Genomic DNA, 26,798 nt, shown 5'->3' on the forward strand with positions numbered 1-26,798 from the left:
AAGTAGAACAACATGCCCGTTCTGATGGCAAAATTTTAGTTGCTTTTTTTTTTTTTTAGGGGAGCAAACTTTACATTTCTCTCTTTTGAATGATAAATAAGTTCAGATCTGAGAAAAGTACTAGTTGCATGTTTATAATTTGACATAGTTACATCTGTCTTCCTTTCAATTGCTTGTGATTTGTAAGAATACTGTGTCTTTATATTTCAAATATTCTTCAAATGATTGCTGAAAGTTGTGTTAAGTACTTCACAAGGGCAAGCTAAAGCTTCTGCTTAAATCAGCTGCTGGAGAACTATGAACAGAAGGAGTGTTCAGCTGGCAAGCTCTAGCCCATTTGGCTAAGTGGCAGAATTCTGTGAGCTAGCATGCCTTTGGAGAACAGCCACTATATATGTTATTGCACTCATAATTTTATGTCTATTTTTGGTCTGTCACAAATGTAAATATTTTCTAAATTCACCAATATTTAATAATTATGTCTTGACTTCAAGATTTCTTCAATTTATTTTATGTTATGTGGCTTTTTGATACTTTTCTATGTAATAATGAAGTAATTTTATAATCTGAAGTCTGTATGTGTTCCTTGCAGTATGTATTGCATCAGGGACAAAAGTGGCACTATTTAATAGACTTCGATCCCAAACAGTTAGCACCAGATATTTGCACGTAGAAGGTGGTAATTTCCATGCCAGTTCACAACAGTGGGGAGCATTTTACATTCACCTGTGTAAGTAAAAGCAAATCTGTATATTTTTCTTCACTTGCTTTCCTCTATCCTCACAAAAAAGCATCCTGCATTTTTTCCTCCATATTAATTGCCCATATGCACACTTGTTTTGTTACTGAGTGTATATTTGATGTAACAGTGTGATGTTAAATGTTTCTTGTATCAAGAAAAATGGTGATTAAAACAAGTAATTCTGAAAATTCCTGTTTCATGCAGTGGATGATGATGAATCAGAAGGAGAAGAATTCACAGTGAGAGATGGCTACATTCACTATGGGCAGACTGTCAAACTTGTATGCTCAGTTACTGGCATGGCACTCCCGAGACTGGTACAGTTTCATTTCTCCAATGCCTCCAATGCTGTAATTAATGTATAGATGGCAACTTAGTGTAATTCCATAGTTGGGTTTGCAGTGTCCACAATTTTTGGTCTTGTGTGTTGCCTTTGGGTAATATATGGTTTTATGGCAAATGGCATTTATTTTAATTAAAGCATATTTTTGTTTCTGCAGATTATTTCTCTAAACAAAGAACAATTTGTAAAATAAAATAGAAAATTTTTCAGAATTTAAGCCTGCCAAAACAGGTTAATCTGTCTATTTTAAAAACAGTATTGTAGATTTATCTGTTCCAAAATGCTTCAAATATTGATATTGAATAGATGAATAAAATATTTTCAGCCAGTAGGACACTTCCATGTGTTGTGTTCCAGCATAGCTTTAAAAATGCTTGACTGATTTGAATATAAAAGCACTTCTGTATACTCCTGAGGATATACCAGTAACAGCTTGCAAAAACCATTTTTTCATATTTATTAATACTATCTGTTTTAAATCTGAAACATGAGAATTGCTTTTGGAATAACCAGTTAAGGTTTGTGAATCAAATAAAATATTACTTCTGGATACACAATACTGGGTTTTGTAAATAAAGTTAAGTATAATTATAGATTTTTTTCCCTGTTTTATGCACTTAATGCCAGCCTTAGTGGAATTTTATGTGATTAATAATCAGTAGTGCTTCATACGGGATCTTCTGTGAAATTGTGGTTTGTGAGCTCTTTACGAGTTTTGTACAATGCTCTGCTAATTCCATTTTAGGTAGAAGCAATCTTTAGAATGCACCAATGTAAAAACAGACTTGCTGCAGTCAGGCTTTTGTTCCCTTTTCCAGACTAATTTTGCTGGGACTGTAATGTGAATTTCTTTCCCAATACCAAACTTAGCTAAAAGAAAAAGATAATAGCCTGCTCAGTGTAAATGGTACAAAATGAAAATTTTGTTTGACAATAAAAGCAGTTACACTGGTTACACTACAGATATGGTTCAAGCACAGAAAATTCAGTAAGAGGATGTCACCTTTTTGTGGGCTTCATGTTATACTTTTTTATTGATGAAATGAGATGCCACCACTTACTATTCCAGAAACCTTATTTGTAAGTAGAAACAGATTAAAACAAATTAAGCTAAAAGTTCCTGGTTTGTTTGCTGTGGGGAACATTTGTCATACTGCTTACAGGACTGATGGAAGGTGATGCAATTAAAAGATAACTTGCAGGTATTTTATAAGCAAATGCAAAGAATTTAGAAGAAAAAAATTAACCTTTAAATTTATTTCGCTAATAATACTCTTTGTTATAATTAGATATTGCAGAGGACAATTTGGTTTCTGATTGTCAGCTTAGAAATATTCAGGCACTTTGGCTGTTGTATCTGGTAGTGTTGCGTAAAGCATTAAACTTCTTTCTAGGAGTTGAGTTAAAATTACGAGCTACAGATTTTCACTATCTAAGGGAATAGCCCTTGATTTTAGAAATTAATTGACAAAAGAGATCTGAATTCAGTCAACAGATATTTTTTCACTGCACTGCCGAATATAAGGAACAGTTGTTCTTTGCAGTTGTCTTTAAGTAATATTTAATGACCAACTACTGATAAGATATGTTATGATTGTTGTTTCCAAAACTGTATTTAAGGACATCTCAATACCTTTAGTTAGTCCTTATTTTAATTCTTCTCCTTCAGCAACCAATTTGCCACAGAATGTTGTTGATCCTATCAGTGGTGAAAGATTCTGTAAAAACATATTAATTACTAAAAATAGTAATTAATAATAATTGAAGATAATGGTATAATTAATAACTGATCTTCTACACCAGCTAATGAAACAAAAGTAGATTTTGCTGAAGCTTCAATTTTTTTCCCCACTCCTTCAACAAAAATAGATAAAATATATGTGCCTGCAGCACATTGAAGTAGTACTGAGTATCACTTCAATGATGTGTTCTTGTTTCAAAAGCATTAAGAATTACGAATCTAGTGTTGATACCGAAATGAGAGGCATGGAAATCTTATAAAAATTACTTCCTTTACTGACTGTGTATATGTAATAAAGAAATTGTTCTAAGTATATATGTACAATTTTCATTCACAGATAATTCGAAAAGTAGATAAACAAACGGCATTATTGGATGCAGATGATCCAGTATCACAGCTCCATAAATGTGCATTTTACCTTAAAGACACTGAGAGAATGTATTTGTGCCTTTCCCAGGAGAGAATAATCCAATTTCAAGTAAGTTGTTCAAAACTATTTCAATAGATAAGTATAGTTGCAAAGTTTTCACAAGTATCCCCAGAATATGTATGAGTGCCATTTTTGGCATTATAAATTATTCTAATTTGTAGGTTTTGAATGTGAGTCTAATATTTTGTTTTGAAAAGAGAGGATGGAAAGCAACAAATTGTTATCTGTGCTTTTCCAAATCTGTTTTTCTTTCCTCACAATCTTCTTCCATGCCTGTCTGGAAAATGAATTCTGTTTTCTCCAGTGGAGAAATAGGAAACACACTAGAAACTTGTGCATGTGGTCACGATACTGTGGCCTACATGTGCCAGTGGAGCTGCACCACTTATTTATGTGTCCCTTTCTAGGTTACAGCAAACAGGAAATGATACAGTTGATGATAGTCTTGTTTCATGATGAACTCATGTTCCTCTTGGCTAAGAGTGTAAACATAGACAGCTGTGGCAGTTGCCCACAGTAACTTGAAAAGCCACAGAAATTTGATTTGTCTGTAAAGAATAGAGCTATTTCTGAAATATTTTTTTTCTCCAGCAGGTGGAGAAAAACATCGGGTTTTAGTCTCTTGTATGTTAGCATGCTTGTAGCACTTTCACTTTCCTACCAGACCAAGGACCCTGAGATTGGCTCAGCTGGTCAGAGCATGGTGCTGAAAAGAGCAAGGTGGTGGGTTCAGTCCCTGAACATGCTTAGTCTTTACTTGAGTTGGACTTGATGACCCTTGTGGGTCACTTCCAGCTCGGAATATTCTGTGACTCTGAAGACTTTGACTGAGTTCAGGAGTACCTGAAGTATTGCAATTTTCTTTAAATATTTTGGGGTCAGCTCAAATAACAAAGGGTGTTGAGGGATAATGCTGTGTTCCAGGAAGATGGCCATGCTTGGCAGAGATTCAGGACTTCCTTAGAGCAGCTATACCTTCTTGGGTAAGAAAAGTAGAGGTAGGAAGTTAGCAGCTAACATTGAAGATGTCCCTTAATTTAAGGGGAAGGGACAGGAAGGCTTGGTGAAGAGTCATTTCAATTCTGTCCTGAATTGGGACAATGGAAAGAGAATATGAGAAGCTTTGTTCCTATTTCAGTAAACATTCATGACCTGTGGTTCACAAGGGACTAGATCTATTGTTTCTACCCACGGCACACAGCAGAAATACATATCTGTCAATATATATTCTTGTAAAGGAGAGTGGACTGTCATTAAGAAGAGAAAGCTGTGAAATGTGAACTACAATAACTCAGGGTCAGCCTGCTATTTAGTCATTCTTGGAGTACTGGATGGGAAGTGCTGCATGAAGAAACAGCTCCTGCTTCTCTGACAGCTGCCTTAGTTCAGCATCCTGGAATTGCCTGTGGGACTGTCAGGGTGTCCTACCACTCTTCAGTTTCAGCAGCACTCATGGAGCCCAGTCTGATAAGAGCTTTGACCTTTCTGCATGGCTAGGAGTTAGATAAAGGGACACTCCCTGTTCTGAATTCTCTTAGTGGAGTGGAAACCTGCTGCTTATACTTGTATAAAATCTAGTAACTTGCATGTCAGACTGCTACCACGCTTAGGTGAAATCACAGTGGAAGATAAACTCTTTCTTCCAATGCCAGGAGAGAAATCCTGTTTTATCTGGGTCTTTTATTTTGGATCATAAGACAAAGACCAGGGAAACAGCATGTGTATACTGTTCCTGTAGTAGGAATCTAGACAAACTGTGGCATTTTAATCTTCCAGTACCATCTGTTGAGAAAATTTAGTTAAAAAAGGAAAGAAAGAGTGAGCAATGTCCTTGGAGCCCTATTTGGAAGTGACAAGGAAGAATGCTTTTCTAAAAGAGGAATTGAAACCTTTAAAAGACTTCTGTAACAGATAGAGTAATGTGTTACTGAAATGATTCTTGATGTAACAGGATTTTGAGAACAAATTCTGTGGCATTTGCCTTCCACATCATGGACTTAGGAAATGTGAAAAAAGTCAGTCAAGGATCTTTTACAGGGTTGTTTATTTTTTCACACCCATGGTTTTATTTGTCATGATACAAAGTATATCATTCCATGCCAACAAGAATTGCAGTCAGCTTATAGGAATGGTGTCATACTTCAAAATAGTATACAACAGTTCCTACAGAATGGCTCCTCTTTTGACCTTGGACTAGTAATTCAGAAGCTGTGAATGTTTCTGATGGAAGTTTAATTTGGGCATCTTGAGTTTGGAGAGATCTGTGGTTACTACCCATGTCGCACACCTCCCTTGCCAGCTGTTTTCAGTGCTTTTTACATGATCATACCAGAATGAAGAGTCCACATGAAAATGTGGTTTTGCTTTTTAACGTCTAATGTGGACAATTCATGCTAATTGAAGTTTATCAGCCACTTTGAAGAGTGAAGGTTATGGTTACTTAACAATATATCCTTAAAGCTTAAGGAAAGGGAAATAGAATCTAGTTATTAGAATTTTTTGTCCCATTTTTTTCTGTGTTTAACCTATGCACAATTTTCGTATGGGTTGCTAGGTGGTGAAATTGTTCAGAGAGGTTTCTGTTGCCATAAAAAAATCGTTTGTGTATTTTCCATGTATCTACCTATCTATGTATACTAATTTAGTGGTATTTAGAGGGAGATACTAGACGACCTTTGAGGTGCCTTCCAGTGCAAGCCATTTTGTGATTCCATTATTCTAATTTGTAAGGCTGTCACTTCAGCTTCTCTCCTATGCCTTTGCACAAATGCTGCAATACGAGTTTGTGTTTTCCATAATTTTGTGGAGGATTAAGAACTCTAAAAAGAAAAAAAATCTTGAGCAGATAAAAATCATAACTAATGTAAAGTATTCCTCTTCACTCTGTAGCTGTTCTAGACATTTTGCCTTAATAAGAGATCTCTTTTAAAGCAGCTACTTCCAGTTGCTGTAGCTTTTTTTTGTTAATGCCTATTGAACAACATTAAAACCTTGAAAGTTGAACTAAAATAAAACTCAAACATAAGGTTGGAGAGGTGACAGTGTTCTAGGTGAGAGTTATGGTGTTCTCACAAATACTAGTTTTCTAGTAGTTTTTCTGAAATGTGAAGAGGGTTTCTCTAGGTAATTTTTAGAGGAAAACATAAGGAAACGTTTTTGAAATAACAGGCGTTGTTACTGAGTTGGTTTTTAGGTCTGTGACTTGACAAACATCTCTACAGGTCAGATTTTGAACTTTTCTTTCTCTCTAAGGCCACTCCATGCCCAAAAGAACCAAATAAAGAAATGATTAATGATGGAGCTTCTTGGACAATCATTAGCACAGACAAAGCAGAATACACATTTTATGAGGGGATGGGTCCAGTCCATGCTCCAGTGACACCTGTGCCTGTTGTGGAAAGTCTTCAAGTAAGTTAGTAGTTTGTTTTAATAAACTGGTTTTCTGTGAGATTTTTTTTGTCATACTCATTTAACCTTCATGGTATCCTTGTGAAATACTGTAGGAAAATAGTCTTAATAGCTTTATTAATAATAAAATTACTTTGTTGTGATAATTTATCTTTCTTACATTTCAGAATACGTGAGCCTATCCATCATAGGAATAATACTAATATTGTTGTATACAATTAGAATTTTATATCTGAAACTACCATGGTAGTGATATCCTTAGGAGTTTTGTTTGATTATTTAGAAATTGGTTTTGGCTCTTGCCAATTATAGACCAAAGAGAACCTTACTAAAAAGACCCCCAGCATTTGTCAGAGGAAAAACTTAAAGCTCCCCTGACACCTTCTCTGAAAGATTTTGTTCTCTGTTTTCAAAGCCTTGTTGACGTCTATTCTAAGCAGCTATTATCAAAACTTGGAAATTCCTTCATAGTATCAAATTAATTGGCAGTATCTTTTAGATGTGTTACTACTTTATACTTCAGTTGTGTAGGTTGTGTTTGTGTTTTGGTTTTGTCCGGCTGATAAAAACAGCACTGTTTAAAGTTCTTATCTGCATGTGAAGGTTTTGTTTGTGAGGTTTTTGGTTGGTGGAGTTTTTTTGTTTGTTGGGTTTCTTCTGAGGGGAGAGTGTTTATTTTTAATAATACATATTTGGGGGGGATTTTCTTGTTTTTTTTCTGTTTGCTCCGTTTCCAGTTGAATGGTGGTGGGGATGTAGCAATGTTGGAACTTACAGGACAGAACTTCACTCCAAATTTACGTGTCTGGTTTGGGGATGTGGAAGCTGAAACCATGTACAGGTACAATATTTTCTATTACTTCTGTGGTGTTTATGTTTTACTGGGTGCTTTGAAGAGTGTATACTTGTGTACACGCTCAAGTGTACACTTTTCTGCACTGCAGAAAGGGATCTGGGAGTGCAGGTTGCCAGAGGTTCAGGATGAGTTAGCAATGTGCCTTGGCAGCATGGAGGCCAAACTGCATCCAGCTGGTCAGAAGATGTGTCTGTGCCACTGCAGTCAGCACTGGTGCAGCCTCACCACGAACGCTGCTTGCAGTTCGGGGCTCCCCATTAAGAAGGATGCTCAGGTACCAGAACATGTCCAGAGAAGGGTAGCGAAGATGGTGAAGGGCTGGAAAGCCCAAGGAGTTGCAGCTGAAGACTTTGGGCTTGTCTGGTTTACAGAAAAGGAGGCTGAGAGGTGACCTCATTGCTCTCTGCAGCTTCCTGAGGAGGGGAAGTAGAGAGGGAGCTGCTGAGCTCTGCTTCCTGCTGTCATGGGCCAGGACACATGGGTATGGTTTAAAGCTGCCCCAGGAAAGATTTAGACTGGACATTGGGCAGCATTTCTTTACTTAGAAGGTAGTCAGACTCTAGAATAGGCTTCCTAGAAAGGCAGTTGATGCCCCAAGCCTCTCTGTGTTTAACCAAATAAAGGGAATTGGACTTTAATAATATGATTGTAACTTTTGGTCAGCCCTGAAGTGGTCGGTGTGTGCACTAGTTGAATACTGTAAGTCTCCTTCCAACAGAACTGTTCTATTGAATGCTTTCAACTTAAGGACATTGTACTCAGCTGACTCTCCTGTTTTTCAGATGTGCAGAGAGCATGCTTTGTGTTGTTCCAGACATTTCTGCGTTTCGAGAGGGCTGGAGGTGGGTCCGACAGCCAGTCCAGGTTCCAGTAACTTTGGTCCGTAACGATGGCATCATTTACTCCACCAGCCTTACCTTTACATACACACCGGAGCCAGGGCCACGGCCACACTGCAGTGCTGCTGGAGCAATCCTCAGAGCCAACTCAAGCCTCATGGCCTCCAGTGAAACAAACACAAACAGTGAGGGAAGTTACACAAGCGTCAGCACAAACCCCACCAATGTCACATCATCTACGGCAACTGTAGTTTCCTAACTACTGTTGTTTGTCTGGACTTGAATTGACTTTTCGTGCTACATTCAAGAGAACTGAACAATTTTTGTGGTTTCATGGGAAAACACTTTTCCATTTTAGGTGATATGATTTCAACCTTGTTACCTGCAAGTGCTGATCTTAAAAACAGAAGCCACAATAAAAAAAGAAAAAACCAACATCCGAAACATAAGAACTTTATTGAAAATCTATTTTTCAGCTGTGGTTTTTTTTAGTGGGCAAGAAACAAAAATGTGGCTGGGATACATGTTGAGCAAACTAGAAAACATGAACACAACATAGTTTTTATGGACCAAGGAACTTGTATAAGCTTTAGTATAAAAGGTACATTTTCACCATACCTTTTTTGTATCACAACATATAGTACACTTTTGTTACCAAATAGTTTATATTTTTTTTTCCTCTGAGCTTTTGCTCTGAAGTATATTCAGGTTCCAAGCCTGACCATGCTTGTATAATCTAATTACCATACTCTTCCAGTTTAAAAAAAAAAATATATATTTTTGGTCTGTGGCTGGAACTGTTCCTTTTTTTAAACTGAAGTCTTGTGACTTTTTATGAACTGAAATTGTTTTTATTTCAGCAAGTAGAACCTTGTAAAGGCCAGCATATTTTTTTTAAGATTATATGAAGTCTGTGCAAAAGCTTTAAAAAATGCCTCTGCCTTGCCTGCAATACATGCAATGTATGTTAACTTTAGTGCTCTGTTTTCAGTCATTGTTAATAGTTATTTCTGTTTTTCTTTTTTAAATATGTATTTATAGTGATAATTCATGAGGTTCTAACATTACATGAGTTTTTTTTCCTAAAAGTGGCATCTCAAGCAGTCATATTAATGATTGTTCATGTCACAGGCATATGTTGGTGTTTTTGAAGGGTTGTTACTGGGTTACTCCCCCTCTTCCTTGCTCAGTCATATTACATCTGAAAATGTTTCAGGATCTGTTCAGGTTTTTCTAATCTTGTACATAATTTGTATTAAGTGTAAGTTAAATGTTTTATTTCAAAAGTGGAATGTTCCCAATAACTTCATTTGGCAGCATGTCTTCTGTCTTGTTGGCATGAAACTAAAGTACCATGAGAAGTATGTGCTACAAATGGGATTGGTAGGTGATGCCCTTCATCACTTGAGAATCACAACAAGCATGTTTTTCTTCATACTGTTCAGTAAATTAGGCCAGACTTTTGTGTAACACTTGTATTGAGAACGTGCTTTCATTGTGAAGTGATCATACAGTAATAACTAGAAGTAAATTTTATTACTTAGAAATGGGCAAATAGAAAATCATAAAAGCACTATGAAGATGTCAACTCCTCCCATCCTTGTTTCCTGTGGGTTTCCCTTTCCCTGCCAACAGCTTGTGCAACATTCAAGTCTTCTCTCCAGCATAAATTCAAGGCTCATTTGCACTTTGACTTTGTTGGTTGTTGCATTTGTTTTTCATTTTGACTTTACCATGTTTTATCCCTCCTTGTAGACCTGCCTGCTTCATTTGTATTTGAACGTACCCCAGTAGTTCATTTGTAGTCACAGAGCTAGGCATAGACTTCTAGGACAAGTTCTGACAGTGTGATCTTCCTCTTTGAAAGCCAAAATTTCATGGTGTGTTCAGCCTTTTCTGTACCCTGAAGCAAAAGTCACAACTGCTGTGTAAACATGAACCTGTGGTTTCCTACAGTGCATTGCTTACAAGCTTACCTGTTGACCATTTTCATAGGGTTTTTATTTCTGACCACTGATTCCAGTTTCAACACCCACCACCATTTTAAAGCATCGTCTCTGCACCGTATTTGTGTACTCTGACGCTCCATTCTACCTGTTTGCTTTAGTGCTCCGTTGTGTGTGTGTGAAAACGTGTTTAAAGGAAGAAATTGTTTATAAAGCATATTTAGCAACTAGTAAAATCAGTGCCACTGTCCTCCTGAAATGTGCTTGTATTCTACCACAGGCCTTCATACTCGTTACTCTGTATTGCAGAACGTGTTCCCGTGACGCTGGTTCCTAGCACTAGTGAATGCTGCCTCACCTCATCTCCATTTCAGTGACCAAGGGCAGGATTCATTGTGGCCTTATCTCTGTTTTAAACTGTTTACTGGCATTTACTTGCAAATCTGTTTACCTTTGTGTGTGCAAAATTTTGGGTTATTGTGTTGTGGCAGGAATCGTTTCGCAGTGTTTTTGTTAGAAGCACATAAATACCTTACAGTACAGCTTGGTTCAAGAGCCACAGATTTTCATCACTAATTAGACTGAGAACTAAAATAAGCAAGGTACATAGATTTAGAGGGTATTCAAGAAACCATGATAGACACACAGCAGGCAAACCATAAAAAGCCTTTTAACCTTCAAAGACTATTTAAAATAGCTTTTCAGAACTTGACATGTGCTTTTATACTCATTATTTTAAATTTTTTTACATATAAATGCAATACTTTTTATATTCAGTTTCTTTACATGCGGTAATTTTGCCCAATAGATATAATATCCCTTGACTTGTAAAGATTTATCCTAATATCTGCTGTTCTACACACTACAGCCAAGTGGGTGAAAAAAGAGCCTGTTCTGCTTAAAATACCATTTTAAACCACATTTTTTCATTTGGCTTGTGGCTTTCTTGTTGCCAGTAGTTATTCTGTAGTACAGAAATGGTCTTCCAGGTCCTTACTGTTGTTAATACATCCAGTTGTTCAGATATATTATCTTCCTGAACTTTTTTCTGTGGGGTGATATTGTTACATATATTGGCCTTGTGAGCTGTTAACAATTTTCATGATATTAACAATATCTCAAGATTTTGATAAAACTACTTATAAAATGTTTCACTATGAAACTCTTATAATTGTTCAAGTCTAGCTGTTAAGTCTGCTGTTAATTCTGTATACATAGAAATTGAGTCTGTGTTCAGAATGTTGTTATAGTTCCAACTATAGGAAGAAGAAGCAAAGTGAGTGCTCTAATTTAGCTATGCCTTTTCTTGTTTTCTGTTGCTTGGAACTGTGTTTCAGAATTCAACACTAGCGTAGTCTTTAATAATCTGCTGCTGATGTTTTTCCTAATTATTTGCCCCAAGGGCATCCCACAACTATGTTAATAATGGTATTCTGTACTTGTTTTCATTGCACAGACTTAAAAAATCAGAATGGTTACCTGAAAAGACATCAACTCAAGACATAAATTGATGAATTCCCCATATAGAAAATATTAATGCCTAGTGAATTAAATTATCTATTGGAAGTAAGCTACCCACTTGTGGATTAAATGACTCCATAGAGATGTCCATCTTGAAACTAAGATGCTCTTCAATTATTAACCATATTATTTACTTTCTTTCAAAAGCAGCTGTGTTTATGAGTACTGAACAAATGTGTATACTTTCCTGTGCCAGACTTTTGACTTTGTTTTCAAGCACTGTACTGTGGGATTGAGTGGCAGCTTTGTTAGAAAAAGAAGTATATTAGGGTTTCTACTTAACCCTTTTAGGACTGAACAATTTCTTCCCTTTAGAAGCTGTAAAATAAATGAGCAGTTCTAACTTCGTAAACATTCTGTCTGTGTTCAGCACTGCATTTGCCCCATCTGGAGGTGCTATGCTAATGTAATTTTTTAAAATCCTGTAGCATGTGTATACATTCAGTCTTAAAAGGGTTATTTTTACAAACTGTGCACCTGTAAAGTTTCTTAGCAATAAAGGTAGAAAAAGAGCAAGTTTTTACCATAATTTTGTAGAATTAATTGCTCAGTTCCATATTTCATCAAGAAAATCCCTGCAATATGGGCAGTTTTGAGGATTAAATAAAAGTGAAATGTAAACCACATAAAAGTGTTCTTGTCAAGTGTACTCTGTGTGTGTATGTGCATAAACTGTCGGGTTTCATTTTCTCTACAAGGCTAAAGATAAAATGCCATGTTACTGTTGCTGTGACAAACATAACTGAACATCTGTATGATGATACAAAAGTACTTACGGTTTGAACAGGTGTTAAAACTTGCCACATTTTGTTGGGTGTTTTTTTTTCAATGTTGACCAAGCATTATGGGTTTGTTTTTTGTTTGTTTGTTTGTTTGTTTTGGGTTTTTTTTCCCCCAAATGAACAGTGAGGCCATCTGTTGCACCTGAACAGCATAAAAGAAGACCAGCCCTGGGAGTGAAAATCATCAGTACTTGTGAGGCTGTGCGCACTGGACTCCACTTAAATGGGATATGGAATGTCCACCCAAAAATCTAAATCGGTTTCATTTTTGCTTGTATTATTGCTGAAGTTAGATAAGAAACTGTTTTTTAATAATGTGTAAAAAAAAGTTTCACTTTTTTATATAATTTATTAAATAAGAAAAAATGAACTGTGTTTAATTGTTTAACTTTAGCAACCTCATTTTTGCAACTAGTGCACCTGACTCCTTTAATCTTATTCTTAGTTGCAGAATGTGTGACATTTCATTCAGTTGGTTGATCGCTAGAGCCAGAAATTCAGCAAATTAACTTATTTCTTGTTTTGACAGAATAGTAGGGCTGTCAGGAACAGCTAGAAATGATGCATTCTAAGTTTGCAAGCACAAGTGACACAGTCACTTCAAGAAAGTTTTTTAGATGGGAAGTGGACATGGCAGAGAGAAAATACAGAATACGAGAAGCCTGCCAGTACTAACTAGTGTTGTATTAAACTGATTGAAGAACTACAAGTTTACCTGTAAGAGTGAGAAGGGGCTAAAAGTGGTTCTTAAGTAGGAGAGCCAAGAACAACAACAAAAACAACAAATCACTGGCTTTAAAGAAGGATTACAGATACTTTTATTGAGACATCTGCAAGGTGTTTGCCATTAAGATGCATAAAATAATCAGAAACTCAACAGTTGCAGAACTTCTGTTTTTTGAAACAGAGACATTATGGACATTATTCTCAAAATTATGGTCTCAGAATTATTTCCAAGACCCTTCAGTCTTATTCTGAAATGGTAAATTGATTCTTCTGGAACAGAGTAGAAATTAGATCTGAGGTTTTTGCAACGAGAATGGTCACTTGCTAAACTTTAATGTTGGTGTCATTGGGAGAAACTGCATGGGATGGTGCTGGTCTTAGATGGACAACTATGGATAGAAAAAAAATCTCTTCAGCTAAGCCTTGGCAATTAGCTATATAGGTAGTCTCAATAATAGATCCTACTAGGATTCAGAGAAGAAGATTAAAAGGAGAGTGCTGTGAGGGCTAGGGGAAATGATTCATTTAGTGTTTGCATGTAATATGTCCCATTTCAGAACATTCAGAACTACTGAGCTCAGTTGAGTAGTTGGCCTTTCACAGTGGCCTGTTTAGGTTGGAGTTGCATGCTCCTGAGCAGGGTGGAAAAAACTGAGTGTCTCTGTAAAGGATATTTATTTCTGATATCTAGTAGTAGAAGCTCAGTGTTAGATCAGAAGCATGAGGAGTTATAGCCCATATTACTTAGAAATACTTCTGGTTTGAGTATAGACTTTAATGACCTATGCTAAAGTGAGAGAAGTTGCGAAGTCTTGATTCTTAGTAGGAGCAAACTTGCAAGTTAACTGCTGTCTGAGAAAGATCTGATTAAATCTTTTGAATTTCACATCTTTCAGGTTCTGCATCTCCTTTGAGTATGGAAAGGCATGGCTAAATGTTGGATATTGTCTGTTCTGTCTGTTGGTGCCTTTGTATTCTAGTCTCAGTTCCCTTATTTTTCATGTGTACTTTTCCACATCCTTAATTATGTTTCAGTTTTTCTCAGAATGTGTAAATTTTGCTGCATAATTTAGGAGAGGAGTTGGTTTTAAGGTGAACTCCAACTTTTGAGACTACGTGCTGCTTGTAGATACATGGAGAGGAGGGATCTACAGACCTGGCCCTAATGATCTACAGGTTTTTAGTCGAGGGGGGCACAGTTTAGAACCATGTAAAGTTGTAAATTCTTTGAATTTTGAAACCCCTTGCTTTTTATTTATCTTTTAATTGTATTTTCTGTCATGTTGCCCCCTCATCTATGTTCATTTAACCCTTCAGTCTTCTCTGTTGTTCTGTTTGCTGATCTGTTCACTGGTAAAAGTTTATTTCCACTTCTGTGAATCCCAATGGGTGTGTTCACAGGCAAGCCTGGGGCCCTGTGCTATTGCAGCTACTTCTGTGCCCAGCCTCCATCTCATCTTTCTGCTTTAGCTTCTCCTGAGTGACTTGACCTGGAAGCCTTTGGCATTTCCAGCTAACAGCAACTGCATTCATGTGATCATTGCTATACCAGTACATTACAGCATTTAAGTAAATTGCCATCTATTGGGCATCAAAATAAGGATTTTGATATAGAAGCTGCAGCCTTGCAGGCCATATGTTCAGAATATTTCCAAGAGCTTCATAGTTCTGTTTGGAGAACAACTTCCACAGTTACATAAAAGATAGAAGCACAGATCTATACATACTGTGTTTTCTATCTTGAAATTACCTGTTTTAATAGCTAGCTGGTGACAAACAAAAACTTAGTTCTTAAAATCTCAAAGTGAGTTTAGGAGACTTTTTTTTTTAATGAAACATTTTGTTCTAGTGTTTCTTCTAGATTTTGATAATTTTAATAAAATTGTACATGATCTGTAAAATCCAGCCAAGGTATCTGTTGTGAAATGGGATGTGATCCTGAGATCCATGTTGGTGGTGTCATTATGCCTATAAAATGTGACAGCAGTGCCTTCCAACTTCATTGGTCTCTGTCAAAGTATCTGCATGATACCTCTGTATGTGCAGTTCACTGCAGAGTTTAGTTCAGGGCTAACTATAAATACTTTATCTGCATAAGCATGTCTTGTGCAACACCATGTAGATACACACACATGCAAAAAACCCAGACACAAATAGTTGGTTTGTATCTTGTTAGCCCTATTTCACTTTGTTGCTGTTTGTTCTCTCTTAGGTGTGCTTCACATTCTATTTTAGTTCTTTCATTGCCAGCAGTTTTTCATTGTGGAAAATGGGAAGGGCAGTGGAGGATTCATAGTGGTTAAATTTACTGCCTTAAAAAATGTGATAGGAACTTTTCCAAAAATGTGAGCAACTTAGATTTTAATACAAAGAAATCACTAGGTTAGGAAGTATCATGTCTGATTTTTAGTGTCCTCTTCTTAGTCCTAAGGCAAAGTGTTTCTATGCTTTGCCTTTAAAAGAAAGAATTTTAAATTTCTTGCACTGTTTAGCGTAGTTTTGGGCAATTCCTTGTTTGCCAGAATGAGAAAACAAGCATTTCAGTGTACAGACAGAGCAACTGCAGAGTTGCATCTTGTTGTCAGTGCAGTTTCTAACCCAGCAGCTGCTGCTTTTAGGAGAAGAAGTAAGTGGTCCTGTTGTTCTTTACCCTGGCTCTGCTTTCTTAGGAGCTGCAGCCTGGTCATTTCCAGCATTGTGGTGAGGTGTGATTGCTGAGGTGGCACAGGCTGGCAGTCTGCAGGAATGCACAGCAGGATGCCTTATGAAACCATAAACAGAAAAATGTTAAATCTTGTATTGATCAAATAGCTAGCACAACATTCTCAGCAAAGGAGGAGTTTGGTTTAATTTTGTTCCATGTGAAAATGTCTTATGGCTCTGCTGTGGAGATTACTCACCAGTTACTACAAATTTCAGAAGAGAGATCTGAGAAAATTAAACTATTCTTGAAGGACCTGACATGTATTAATCTTTCTTTAGGCTTTTGTATCTTCCTTTTGAGTCCTGCTGCTGCTCCATACTTTTTACAGCTTTTTACAGCATTCCGGGGCTTAAGGAATCCATCTGCCTTTTGGACTGTGCTTGATGTGGTAACCTCAGGCGTGAGACTGATGTTGTGTCATCTTCCCAGTTTCACACATTCAGAAAGCTTTGGACTTCTAAATCAATTTTTTGTTAAACAGTTTTACCTTGGAGATTTAATAGATATGGAAATTAAACGGAGGTATGGAAAAGTGGTTTATTCTTCATTTAATTTAGAATTAATGTTGATAAGAAAAATTCCTTACTTTGGGAGGATAAATTCAATTGGTGAGTGTTTAGACTTTCAAATACAACTCCACTTTTGACCAAGTGGTTCATTTTTCAGGTTAATAATAATTTTGTGCTATTTATTCAAAGAAAAAAAGCCTAATCTGATTTTTATTGTTGTTCTATATTTCTGCTTTCAGATACCTTGGCTGTCATGAACCAAGTGGGTTTCATCCTAAAACTTATGATCTGGGTGTCTTTATCCCCTGGATGTCTTCCAGATCTAGAGATTGAAATAATAAATTTTTATAAAATTCTATTTTTGCACAACTTTTTACTGTCAGCTTACAGACTTGTAGAAAACAGATACTGGCTACCAAGATAAGTGTGTTAAATTAGAAAACAAAGAATTTCATCTCCTTTCACTGGATTTTAGGTTGGTGAAACAATAGGCTTACTACCTGCATGGGGTTGTCTTCAAGTCAAGGAGAAAATTGAAATATGTCATAGCTTTTAAAAATGATACAAAGATCTCTGCAGCATGTTTTTTCAGCCGCCTTGAGGGATACAGGTATGAAATATGGTAGAGTTTTGCCATTCATCTGCTGGAATCTGAAAAACCTTTATTAGTCAGTTGCACATTATACACATTACAATCTAACAAATATTGCAATCTAACTTCTTTCTCTCACCTGCACTTGCATTTACTTGTTTAAACAAATTCTTTGCAGCTGGTCATATTAGAGTGGACAATAAAAATATTTACCTTGTTTTTTAATTTATTCTGTATATATGACTGAAAACTGTCCAATTGTATAGACATATATATAGAGTGAGTCATACAGGACAAGAGGATGGGCTGGTAAAAAACCACACATGAAATCCCTCTATTGAGTACCAGATGTAGCCTTGATGACCAGAACTTAGGAGTCATTTTGTTCTAAAACCTGATGATGTAAAATGGGAAAAATTAAATAACAGACTAATGATAATTACAATTCAATGTACTGCTAGACTGTACCAGAGCCAAGTTAAAAATTATTATTCTCTAGCAATTCGTTGTCCTTGGTAAACTGTTAAGGGCTCAGATATAAAATATCAAATCATATACAGGATATCTACTAAAAAAACTCAGGCATGTGCCCCATCCAAGTTGAAATCATCTTGAATTTACCTAATCTTAACTAATTTGATGTGTTTTGCCAGGGTCAGAGAGAACGAGTCTAAAAATAAAATCTTTAAAAAGGGGGAAAATAGTAAAAAAAAGTCTGGTCAAGATAGTTACTTTGGATGCAAAGTTGGGGTGCACCTTATTGAAATAATATTTCTCTAGAGATTTGTGTTTGCCTTGTTTTTTCAATAAAGAATAGTTCATAGATGTTGATAAAGCATCAGACCAGAGAGGTTGTAGTCTGTCTTCCATCTTAACCATTTAGTGAGTCCATCTTGCCTGGAATGGAGCCAACTGAGGTTTAAACCCTTTTCTGAGGTAGAAAGGACTAAAAACTGATTCTCTCTCACCTTAAATCAGAATTTGTGTCTTGGGTAATAAGAGCTTTCTTCCTGCCAAAAAAATATTAACACTGACTGGCTTATCTCTATAAAAAAATTTTCTATTGGGTAGTTTAATAGGAAGGCTCCTGAAGAACTCTCACTTGACCTAATTTCCCAGCTGGAGTTGAACTGTGAAGTTATTGAAGGAATTAATTATATTCCTGAGATGGAGAAATATAAATTATTTAGTGTGCACAAATGAAAACTCATGCTAACTGAGGATGCTGAAGAACCATTGCCTTTAGCACTTGCAAGTCGTCAATAAGGATCTGGACGTGGCAGACTTTAAGCAAAAATGCAAGGGCTAAGAGTATATTTGTGTATAAGGGAAAATGGGGACTGATGAGCTTCAAGGTGTAGCTGCTGCCTGGAAAAGCCCTGCTCTGGCAACTGTTGGATGAGGAATATGCCAGTGCTGTGCTGGGTTTCTGCTTGGTAAAACACCTAAATCAGTCAGTCTGGTCATCAGCTGAGCTTTTGGATGGAGACATGCAGGAATCTCAGCTTGGAAACAGAGCTAAAAGTACACTAGAAAAGTGAAAGAATTGTTTCCTTGTAGATGATACAAACGCTCCACTGCCTTACTACAGCACTAAACCTATTCTGCCTGCTCAAAATGATGTGAAAAATAATAGTGAACGAAGCCTGAACTTTGACTGGTCCAATGGACTCTCTGCTTCTGTGGTCTTCCAGCCTCACCCTCACCACAGATGGGTGTTTGGGGTCAGAATTAAGTCCTGATGGACACACCCAGAGTAGGATTCTGGGCAGATGTATTTGTGACTAGTGTGGACAAACACTTGCAAACAAATACAATTTCTTTTTGGACACCCAGAGAAAAAGGGAGTTGTGCTTTATGGATGTACTGGTTTACACTTGTGATAGAATCTGCAAATGTAAGCCCAAGATTGTTTGCAGAGCTGCTGTTTGGGAACAAGCAGGGTTACATGGCACTGATCCAGTCTGAGTTTGAAGTAGAAAATACATGTGTAAAAGATTTCCAGATCATCAGCACCTCAGGTATTGTGCACCTTTATTTTCACCATTTCTTGCAAGATAGAGCTGTTCCTTTCTGAACATATCTGCTGCAGGTGTAAACTACCTCATCCACTCACCCACCCCAAAAGACTTTAAATGTCTGCATTTTAGGCTAATTTCCTCTCTGACACAGATGCAATCTATGTACTCAGTGGCCTCCTGCTTCATCAGGTGCTAAAACTTCTAATCTCCTCTTGCCTTGCTGCCCAAACCTTCACCCTCCTTAATGATGCATAAGTATGTGCTGTCACTCCTTCCTTGCAATTTATTGCAGAGTGTGAAATCTGGAAAATGTATCTGTCTCCCCTTATTTTCAGTGTCTCCTGTGGGCTGCTCCTTCCAGATCATCGCATCTCACTTCACCCCACAGAAAGAGCTGAAGGGCCCAAATGCAAGAAACCAAAAAAATGCAAGATGGTCCAACAATTGTGAACGGTAATTTGTCAGGGCAGACATGGACATCCTGAAATATTAATAAAATTAACCTTTTAAATTTGATGAAGCTGAACACAATGCATCAGGAGAAGCAATCAAAAATTGCTTTAATTTCCTGGATACGAAAAAACAGTAGTTTTGTTGGTGACCTGTGTGTGAGATACTCCCCAGGGAAAAGGGGAATTGCTGGAATTAGAGATCAGTTATAGAGGTGAAAGAGGAAGATTCATGTTAAAGCTATGAAACAAAGTAGAAGGACCTCAAGCCAAATGTGAAATTTTGCAGTATTAAAAATTGAAATTTAAAAAAAGTGGGTGTAAATTTACTTGATGGTGTAAGCAAAAAGCAAGTGTTGCCAAATGTCCCTCCTTCAAAGGCCTCCCGCCTGATACCCACGATAGCTGCTCACACAGGTGGGGAGGCTCTCACAGACACAGCAAGGTGCTCAAAAGCACTTGCACAAATAACATTCCTATTGAGAGGACCAAGGACAAATGTAAGTAAATAACAATTCTTGGCACACAAGGAGAGCCTGAAGTTGCACAGATGGCTACGTTTGAGCCCACAAGCACATGGAAATAATATCAAAGTCTTCAGTTTGTTTTATGCATTAGTAGATTAGAAAACATTATTCAAACTACATTTGGGGGAAGCACAGGCACAACATGAATCAGTTTTAAAGTTGCATTTTGGTAAGTTTGTATTAATTTAGAAATGTTACTTTTGGTAGAGTTAGGAGAATAATTGAACCCTCGAGGCACTGTAGCCTAAGCAGACACATGGGTTTGACAATTATTATCTAGCAAAGCCAGGTGGTAGCACCGAGATACAGGGCAGACTGCTGCTGTCAGTCCTCAAAATGAGGACACAGGAGCTCTGTGGTGGAAAAGAGCCTTAGAAAAGTGAGCTGGAGGTGAGGCAGGAGAGGAAATACCTGCTTCTTTCCAGTGAAATGCTAGCTAGTTACTGGTAACTATTAAATGCAAACACCACAGTTTGGGGAGGGGTTTCTTGTGGGTTTTTTTTTGTTTTGTTTCTTTTTAAAATAATCCTTTGCTTCATTAAATAGTTGTTTCTCTACTTACTGCAACTGGTTTTTATGGTTTGTAAAGCCTTTGTCACTCCTACTCTGTCTGATGGAGCATCATGTCCCTGGAGGCTGCCTCTCACCATGGCAGTGGTAGCAGAGGTGAGCTCTGTGTTGGCTGCTGGACAAGAAGTGGAAGAACAACTCCTGAATTAATTTCAGTGCCATACCTGTAGTGTTCTTTTTTCTTTTTGCATGTGGCAGGACCATCTTTTGGGATGCCAACAGGAAAAACAACTCCAAAGACAGAGTGTCTTGGATGACATTGCTATCCTCATATTCCTTTTCAATAACAGCAAGCCAGCCTCAGCAACACTGGCAGATGTCCCCACAGGGATATGGGCTGAGATCTGAGCCAGCTGCAGAGCAAGGAGCATCTCTGATTGCTCCACACCTATCTTCCTGAGGATCTCAGGTGTTAGAAGGACAATAGCAGGTTTGTAGGAGTCAATGCAAAGTTCCCAGCTGTCTGGAAAGTTCTCTCTTAGGCATTGTTATCTGTTTAGCAAAGTTTCCCCTGTGGTTTCACCTCTGTGTGTCATTCTTCACTTGGTCAGGGATGAGGCCTCTTAGCAGTTGCTAAATATTCTCAGAACAAGGCCCTGAGCCAACATCCATTCAATAATAATTTAAAAATTGTCTCTGACAGCAAGCAAAGTGCATGAGTAGCCCCCTTCCTGTGAATTTAGGTTCTGTACATGTGACTTTTCTTCATGCCTGTTTTGTAACTCTGGTGTTTGTATGACTTTCACAGGATGTATGCAGTGATTTTTGTCTACTGTTTTAAATCAGACTTTTTATATACGTTGCATTTCTTCATTGTATCAGGAAATATTTTTTAAATTTTTAATAACTGTCAAAATAGCAGGACATCAATTAACTCATGTTTACCCCATAGGGGATGATTCCTACTTGATGTTTACTACCAGCTGATGCTAATGAATATGCTTTGTTCTTGTCTCACTTTACAGTGGAACAACTGACATCTTGCTAGCTTAAAATCAGCTTTTTGGACACAACTGGAGTGGAAGCCAAGAAAACTCTTCATGAAATAGTTATCTGTGAAGATGCAGACAAATAGCTCCTAGCAGGGATGAATTGCCATTAGGCAGCAAAACAGGAGTTTTACAATTCATGAAGATTTCCTTTACATTTTTTTTTTCTTTAGGAGGTACCCAAGGCAGCCTACCAAGCATTGCAGAAGGAAAAAATAAAAACAGGTAATTCTAGAAGTTGAGGTTTTTATACACACTGAGAGAGAAATTCTGGCATGTTAAAGGCACACATTACTGTGCTGTGCTTAACCCCTGGGAGAAGAGGTGGGTGCATGCTGGATGGATTGTGCATAAAGGCTGAAGCTGTTTAAGTGAAATTAATAATGCATATAGAAAAAATGACTGGAAAACAGTGGCCAGAGGGTGAGCAAACTGCTGACCTACATGCACATCTGGGCGAAGTGGTATTTGGTTGGTCTATGTTATATTTGAAGTGAAGAGCAAAACATTTTACAGACAAATAAAACCCAACCAAAAGTCCAAACTTTCATTTTATACTCTCTACTGCTCTGATGCTGTAATAAAAGGCTACAGCTTCTGCTCTCACATAATCCTTTCCCAAATTCAAAACCATTAGGTTTTATCTTTCTATACCTTCCTTTTGAGAATAGGCATCTTTTACCACCAGAAACCAGCTCAGTTTAGCTCAACATCCATTTCAGTATTGACTGATCCTGAAGTTTTCTATTCCAGGCCAGAAAGCATTGTGATGCATCATGGTGGGTGTGCTGGGGTTGCACTGTGATGAGCCATGGTGGCTGCGCTGGGGTTGTATTTTGATGAACCACGGTGGGTGTTCTGGGGTTCTATTGTCATGAACTATGGTGGGTATGCTGAGGTTGCACTGTGATGAGCCATGGTGGCTGTGCTGGGGTTCCATTGTCATGAGCCATGGTGGCTGTGCTGGGGTTGCTCTGTGATGAGCCATGGTGGCTGTGCTGGGGTTGCTCTGTGATGAGCCATGGTGGCTGTGCTGGGGTTGCACTGTGATGAGCCATGGTGGGTGTTCTGGTGTTGACTTGTGATGAGCCATGGTGGCTGTGCTGGGGTTGTATTTTGATGAACCATGGTGGGTGTGCTGGGGTGGCATTGCCATGAGCCATAGTGGATGTGCAGGGGTTCCATTGTCATGAACCATGGTGGCTGTGCTGGGGTTGCTCTGTGATGAGCCATGGTGGCTGTGCTGGGGTTGCTCTGTGATGAGCCATGGTGGCTGTGCTGGGGTTGTTCTGTGATGAGCCATGGTGGCTGTGCTGGGGTTGCACTGTGATGAGCCATGGTGGCTGTGCTGGGGTTGCTCTGTGATGAGCCATGGTGGCTGTGCTGGGGTTACACCATCCTTGAGCTCGGGGGCAGGAGGAACGGGAGGGGATGCAGGAGCAGGTGGGATCACACACAGGCTCTCCACTTTGCCAAGAAGGGCTTGGTGGTACTGGAAAAGTGGCCATGACTTGTATAAGGCGTGTAAACCTTTAGTGGCTGGAGTTCCAAATGCACACACAGCTTTCCATTAAGAGCATCAAGGTATTTTGTCTTGGCAACAGTGAGATACCTTTCCTTTGGCCCCTCACCAAGTCCTGTATTTAGCAGTATGGAAAGGCATCAGTATTAAAGCATGCCCTAATAATAGAAGTTGCAAGTGACAGTGACAGAAGTATCGAAGGAGGATCTGGATGTAATTAATGTTCCACTTTTGTTTTCTGACCTAGCACATCCTGCTGGTCAGAGAGCTGGTGTTCAAGAGCTGCTGTGTGAGCTCAGCCTTAGGAAGTGTAGGAGGGATTACAGAACTGCTGTGTTGTGGGCAGGATGTATTGCTTGGAGAAATGTGCTCCAGGAGTCTGTCAGCCAGAGATGATGGGGAAATGAAGATGAGAGTGCTTTCTTGGAAAGTAAATCTGGGAAGGAAAATAAACCTGTCAAAGAGAAAAAAATCATCTAGCAATTGGTGGTGCTGGGAAAGTAACCTAGAGACTGAGAAGCATGCAGGAGAAAAATCAGATGGTGTCATGCAGCTGAAAGAGATAAGAGAAAGACAGACAGAGGGGGAGAAAAAGCCCTGGGAGTTGGGAGAAAGGGAAAGATGATAAAAACTTCCGAGATTTCTGGATGTTATGCACCTGGAAATTCACTGGTCTGCCATTTGTCTACTACATCTGGAAAACAGTTTGCTTTTAGCAGGATACTGCTTGTAGTAGGATAGGATTTTTCTCCACAACCCCTGTAAACTACTGCTAAAATGAGAAGATTTCATAGGCTGTTTTTATTTTGGTATGTTTATTCCAGCCATATTCATTGTTGAAGATACCTTTTCAGTGACATCAGCATCTGAATTAAAGGTACTGGGAGAATGTAATGATCTGTTAACAATGAAAGGGAAACATTTGGACCCAGGAATGACTTCTGCAATGCACAGATCAGGAAAAATGGCATTAAGATGCAGAAGGGCTGAAATTTCCTGTGCTAGGAGACCAGGGCAGAAAAATACAAAATGACTGGATTGCTATATTGCATTTTAAAAGCTTAATTCCTAATTCTTGCTGGAATTTGACACAAGGCTTGTGGCTTAGGGAGCTTGATCAAAAGAAATATTGTGTTGATAACACAAGAAAATAGGTGCAGAGGGGGCAATGGAGGGGATGAGTGACGCACACACAGATGGGCCTTGGAGAAATGGCACATTTCAACCCTTCCCTGATTGTCTCCCAGCCACCACTCCATCAGGATCTTCCCCTGCCTTCCTCATTTCATCTCCTCCAAATTGTGCTCCCTGACAGTTATGAGAAGGGAATCAATCAGAAACTCTGCTTCTCTCAGCAGCAGCGACTGGAGGCCGTGGGGGGCTGAGATCTGATTAAGGTATTGTTGAAAGTAGCTTTTGGCTTTCATCTGAAACCACCATCTCAGACTCAGTCAGTGAGAGCAGGTGAACTGTGCATGTCCTGTTATGTCACTCAGGTGACATAACAGCTCCTGCAGAAGCTGCATTTACAAAAAGGAATTTGTTTTTGAAAGAGCACACAGAGCTGTGGTATGGGCTGTCCTGCAATACATCACATAGGCAGCAACAGTCACATCCAGTATATTACTAACATGTGGAGGGTTTTCTTAAACAACAATTTTTAAACTATTGCCTATAATCGATCCAGGCTTTCAAATGGTATAAAATACTTCACAAGTATGTTTGCTGCTGTCACTGTTCCACATAAATTCCAAAGCAGCTAAGTTTGTTCCTTCAGTTTCAGCACACAGGACAGGTTTGTAGAGGGTCTCAACGTGTATCTGTAAGTGAGGCAAAATTTTCATTTTATTGCTATGAATTAAATCCCATAATTTAATTTGTTGGGTATTTGAAAAGGTCAGATCGATGTCAGTGGTCTCAGCACTGCTCCAGGAGCTGTGCTACTTTATTAAGTAGGCAGGCAAAACGTTGTTTCTATGGATTGTGCATAAATACTGTCTAGAATTTTTTTTTAATTTCCTGTCTGTGGACAAGCTGGATGGAAAAAAAGTAATAGCTGAAGTTGTGTCCTAAGTTGTTAGAGTAAACCATTTCAGGCAATAACTGAGTGCAGAACATGGATCTGGGTCCTGGAGCTCACAGTGTATTTCTAATTTAAAATCATTCTGTAAAGAGATCAGATTTTCCTGATTAAAAACCTTGAGAGGGCTTATATTTAATATCCACATCTACATTCCACACGGTGCTCAAATTTAATCTCTGTCTAATAACAAGGGTTTATAATGATATTGATTCAGCTAGAAGATAGAAACATCTCCAACAGGATATTTTCACAAACCAAAATAAGTGATGTAACTTCTCCATCTGAGTTCCACAGAGCAAAGGACAGGACCTGAACACCCACACTCACCTGTGTGCTGCACAGGAAAGAGACTGGATTCTTGCTCAACAAAGCACCAATAATTACACCATTCAAAGCTGCTCTACTCTGTGTTGAATCTCTTTATGTGTAGTAAGCACGTAGTGCATGTAGTTGGAGAAAAGAGCTGCTCCAATGTTTTGAAAAACTGTTTTCTGACCAAACCTTTCAGCCTTTGCTCATTGTATCTGCCCTTTCTGCCATTCTGCACCAATGCCTTTATTTCCATGTTGGCAGTGCTGTGCCTGAAGTGGCTGTGAATGAATTTGTGAAATGTGACTGCTGTGGGCACCAGCCTGTGTCTTCAGTCCTGCCTCCTCTGTAAAACACCTCTTTGCTTTATCCCAAGCATTTATCCCTGTGCTTCCCACTGTGGAAATTTCCACACAGGCCTTAGTGACTCATCTTAGACCGCACCACTTGCATATGTGGGTGCTTTCAGCACAGAAGAAAGCCATTTCTTTGTCCTTGTCCTATGGGGTTTATAAAAGTGAAAAATACATTAAATTATGTTAATTGATGCTATTGCCTGAGTGAAGAAAACATTGCACCCACAAAGCCAACGTTATTTATTTTAATTTTATTTTTAAAAAAGAAATTATTTTACTTAAAAGCATTAATTTCACATGGACAAGCCCATTCTCACCACCCCAGAATTCCCGTGAGAGTGGCACCAAAATGATCTCAACATGTATTAGCTCAGCTAAAATAATGTGAAAAGAGACTACAAATATAACACAAAGATTTTTGCTTATGAGGCATAGCTAGTGAAGTGACAACTGCATTACATATATTCATGTCTGAGGAGAATCTATTTGCATCTTGGAAATATCTTGAGATACTCAGAACTGCATCTGAAAACTGAGCAAAGCCGTTGATGTAGAGGACACCAATTTTTGCAGTGGAATTTGTTACAAATAGAGCAACTTCTAAGGCTTTTCATAAAGTCTTTTATCTTCAGAGCTCTCTTCCTCCTTTGTACTTTTGAAGGGAAAGTGATTTACCACTCATACAGTGATAGCATCAATTTCCCATAAAATTCTTGCTGTGTTTACTGTCAGCTGAAGCGTTTCATTAACTCAGGACTAAATGGCGTTCAGCTGATGCCACAGTCACCTTCCAAGAGCAGACATTTCACCACTCACTGCCTCCCCAGCGCAGC

General features: G+C 38.3%; 1 protein-coding gene across 3 annotated transcripts in view; it reads left to right on the top strand.

The window, feature by feature from the left end:
• The window catches only part of RBPJ (recombination signal binding protein for immunoglobulin kappa J region), a 58,561-nt gene extending 43,480 nt beyond the window's left edge, over positions 1-15,081 (top strand). For 2 of the 3 annotated variants that reach the window (XM_030946804.1, XM_030946803.1), the window contains exons 6-11: positions 593-730; positions 947-1,059; positions 3,164-3,304; positions 6,509-6,664; positions 7,402-7,505; positions 8,303-8,618. In XM_030946804.1, coding sequence (XP_030802664.1) covers positions 593-730; positions 947-1,059; positions 3,164-3,304; positions 6,509-6,664; positions 7,402-7,505; positions 8,303-8,618 — 968 coding nt within the window. Of the gene's footprint in view, positions 1-592; positions 731-946; positions 1,060-3,163; positions 3,305-6,508; positions 6,665-7,401; positions 7,506-8,302 lie in introns of all 3 variants that reach the window. The other variant, XM_030946802.1, reaches the window with a different exon arrangement.
• Positions 15,082-26,798: the final 11,717 nt, after the last annotated feature.

This window comes from Camarhynchus parvulus, chromosome 4 (assembly GCF_901933205.1).
Source record: "Camarhynchus parvulus chromosome 4, STF_HiC, whole genome shotgun sequence".
In the NCBI taxonomy this organism is placed as follows: domain Eukaryota; kingdom Metazoa; phylum Chordata; class Aves; order Passeriformes; family Thraupidae; genus Camarhynchus; species Camarhynchus parvulus.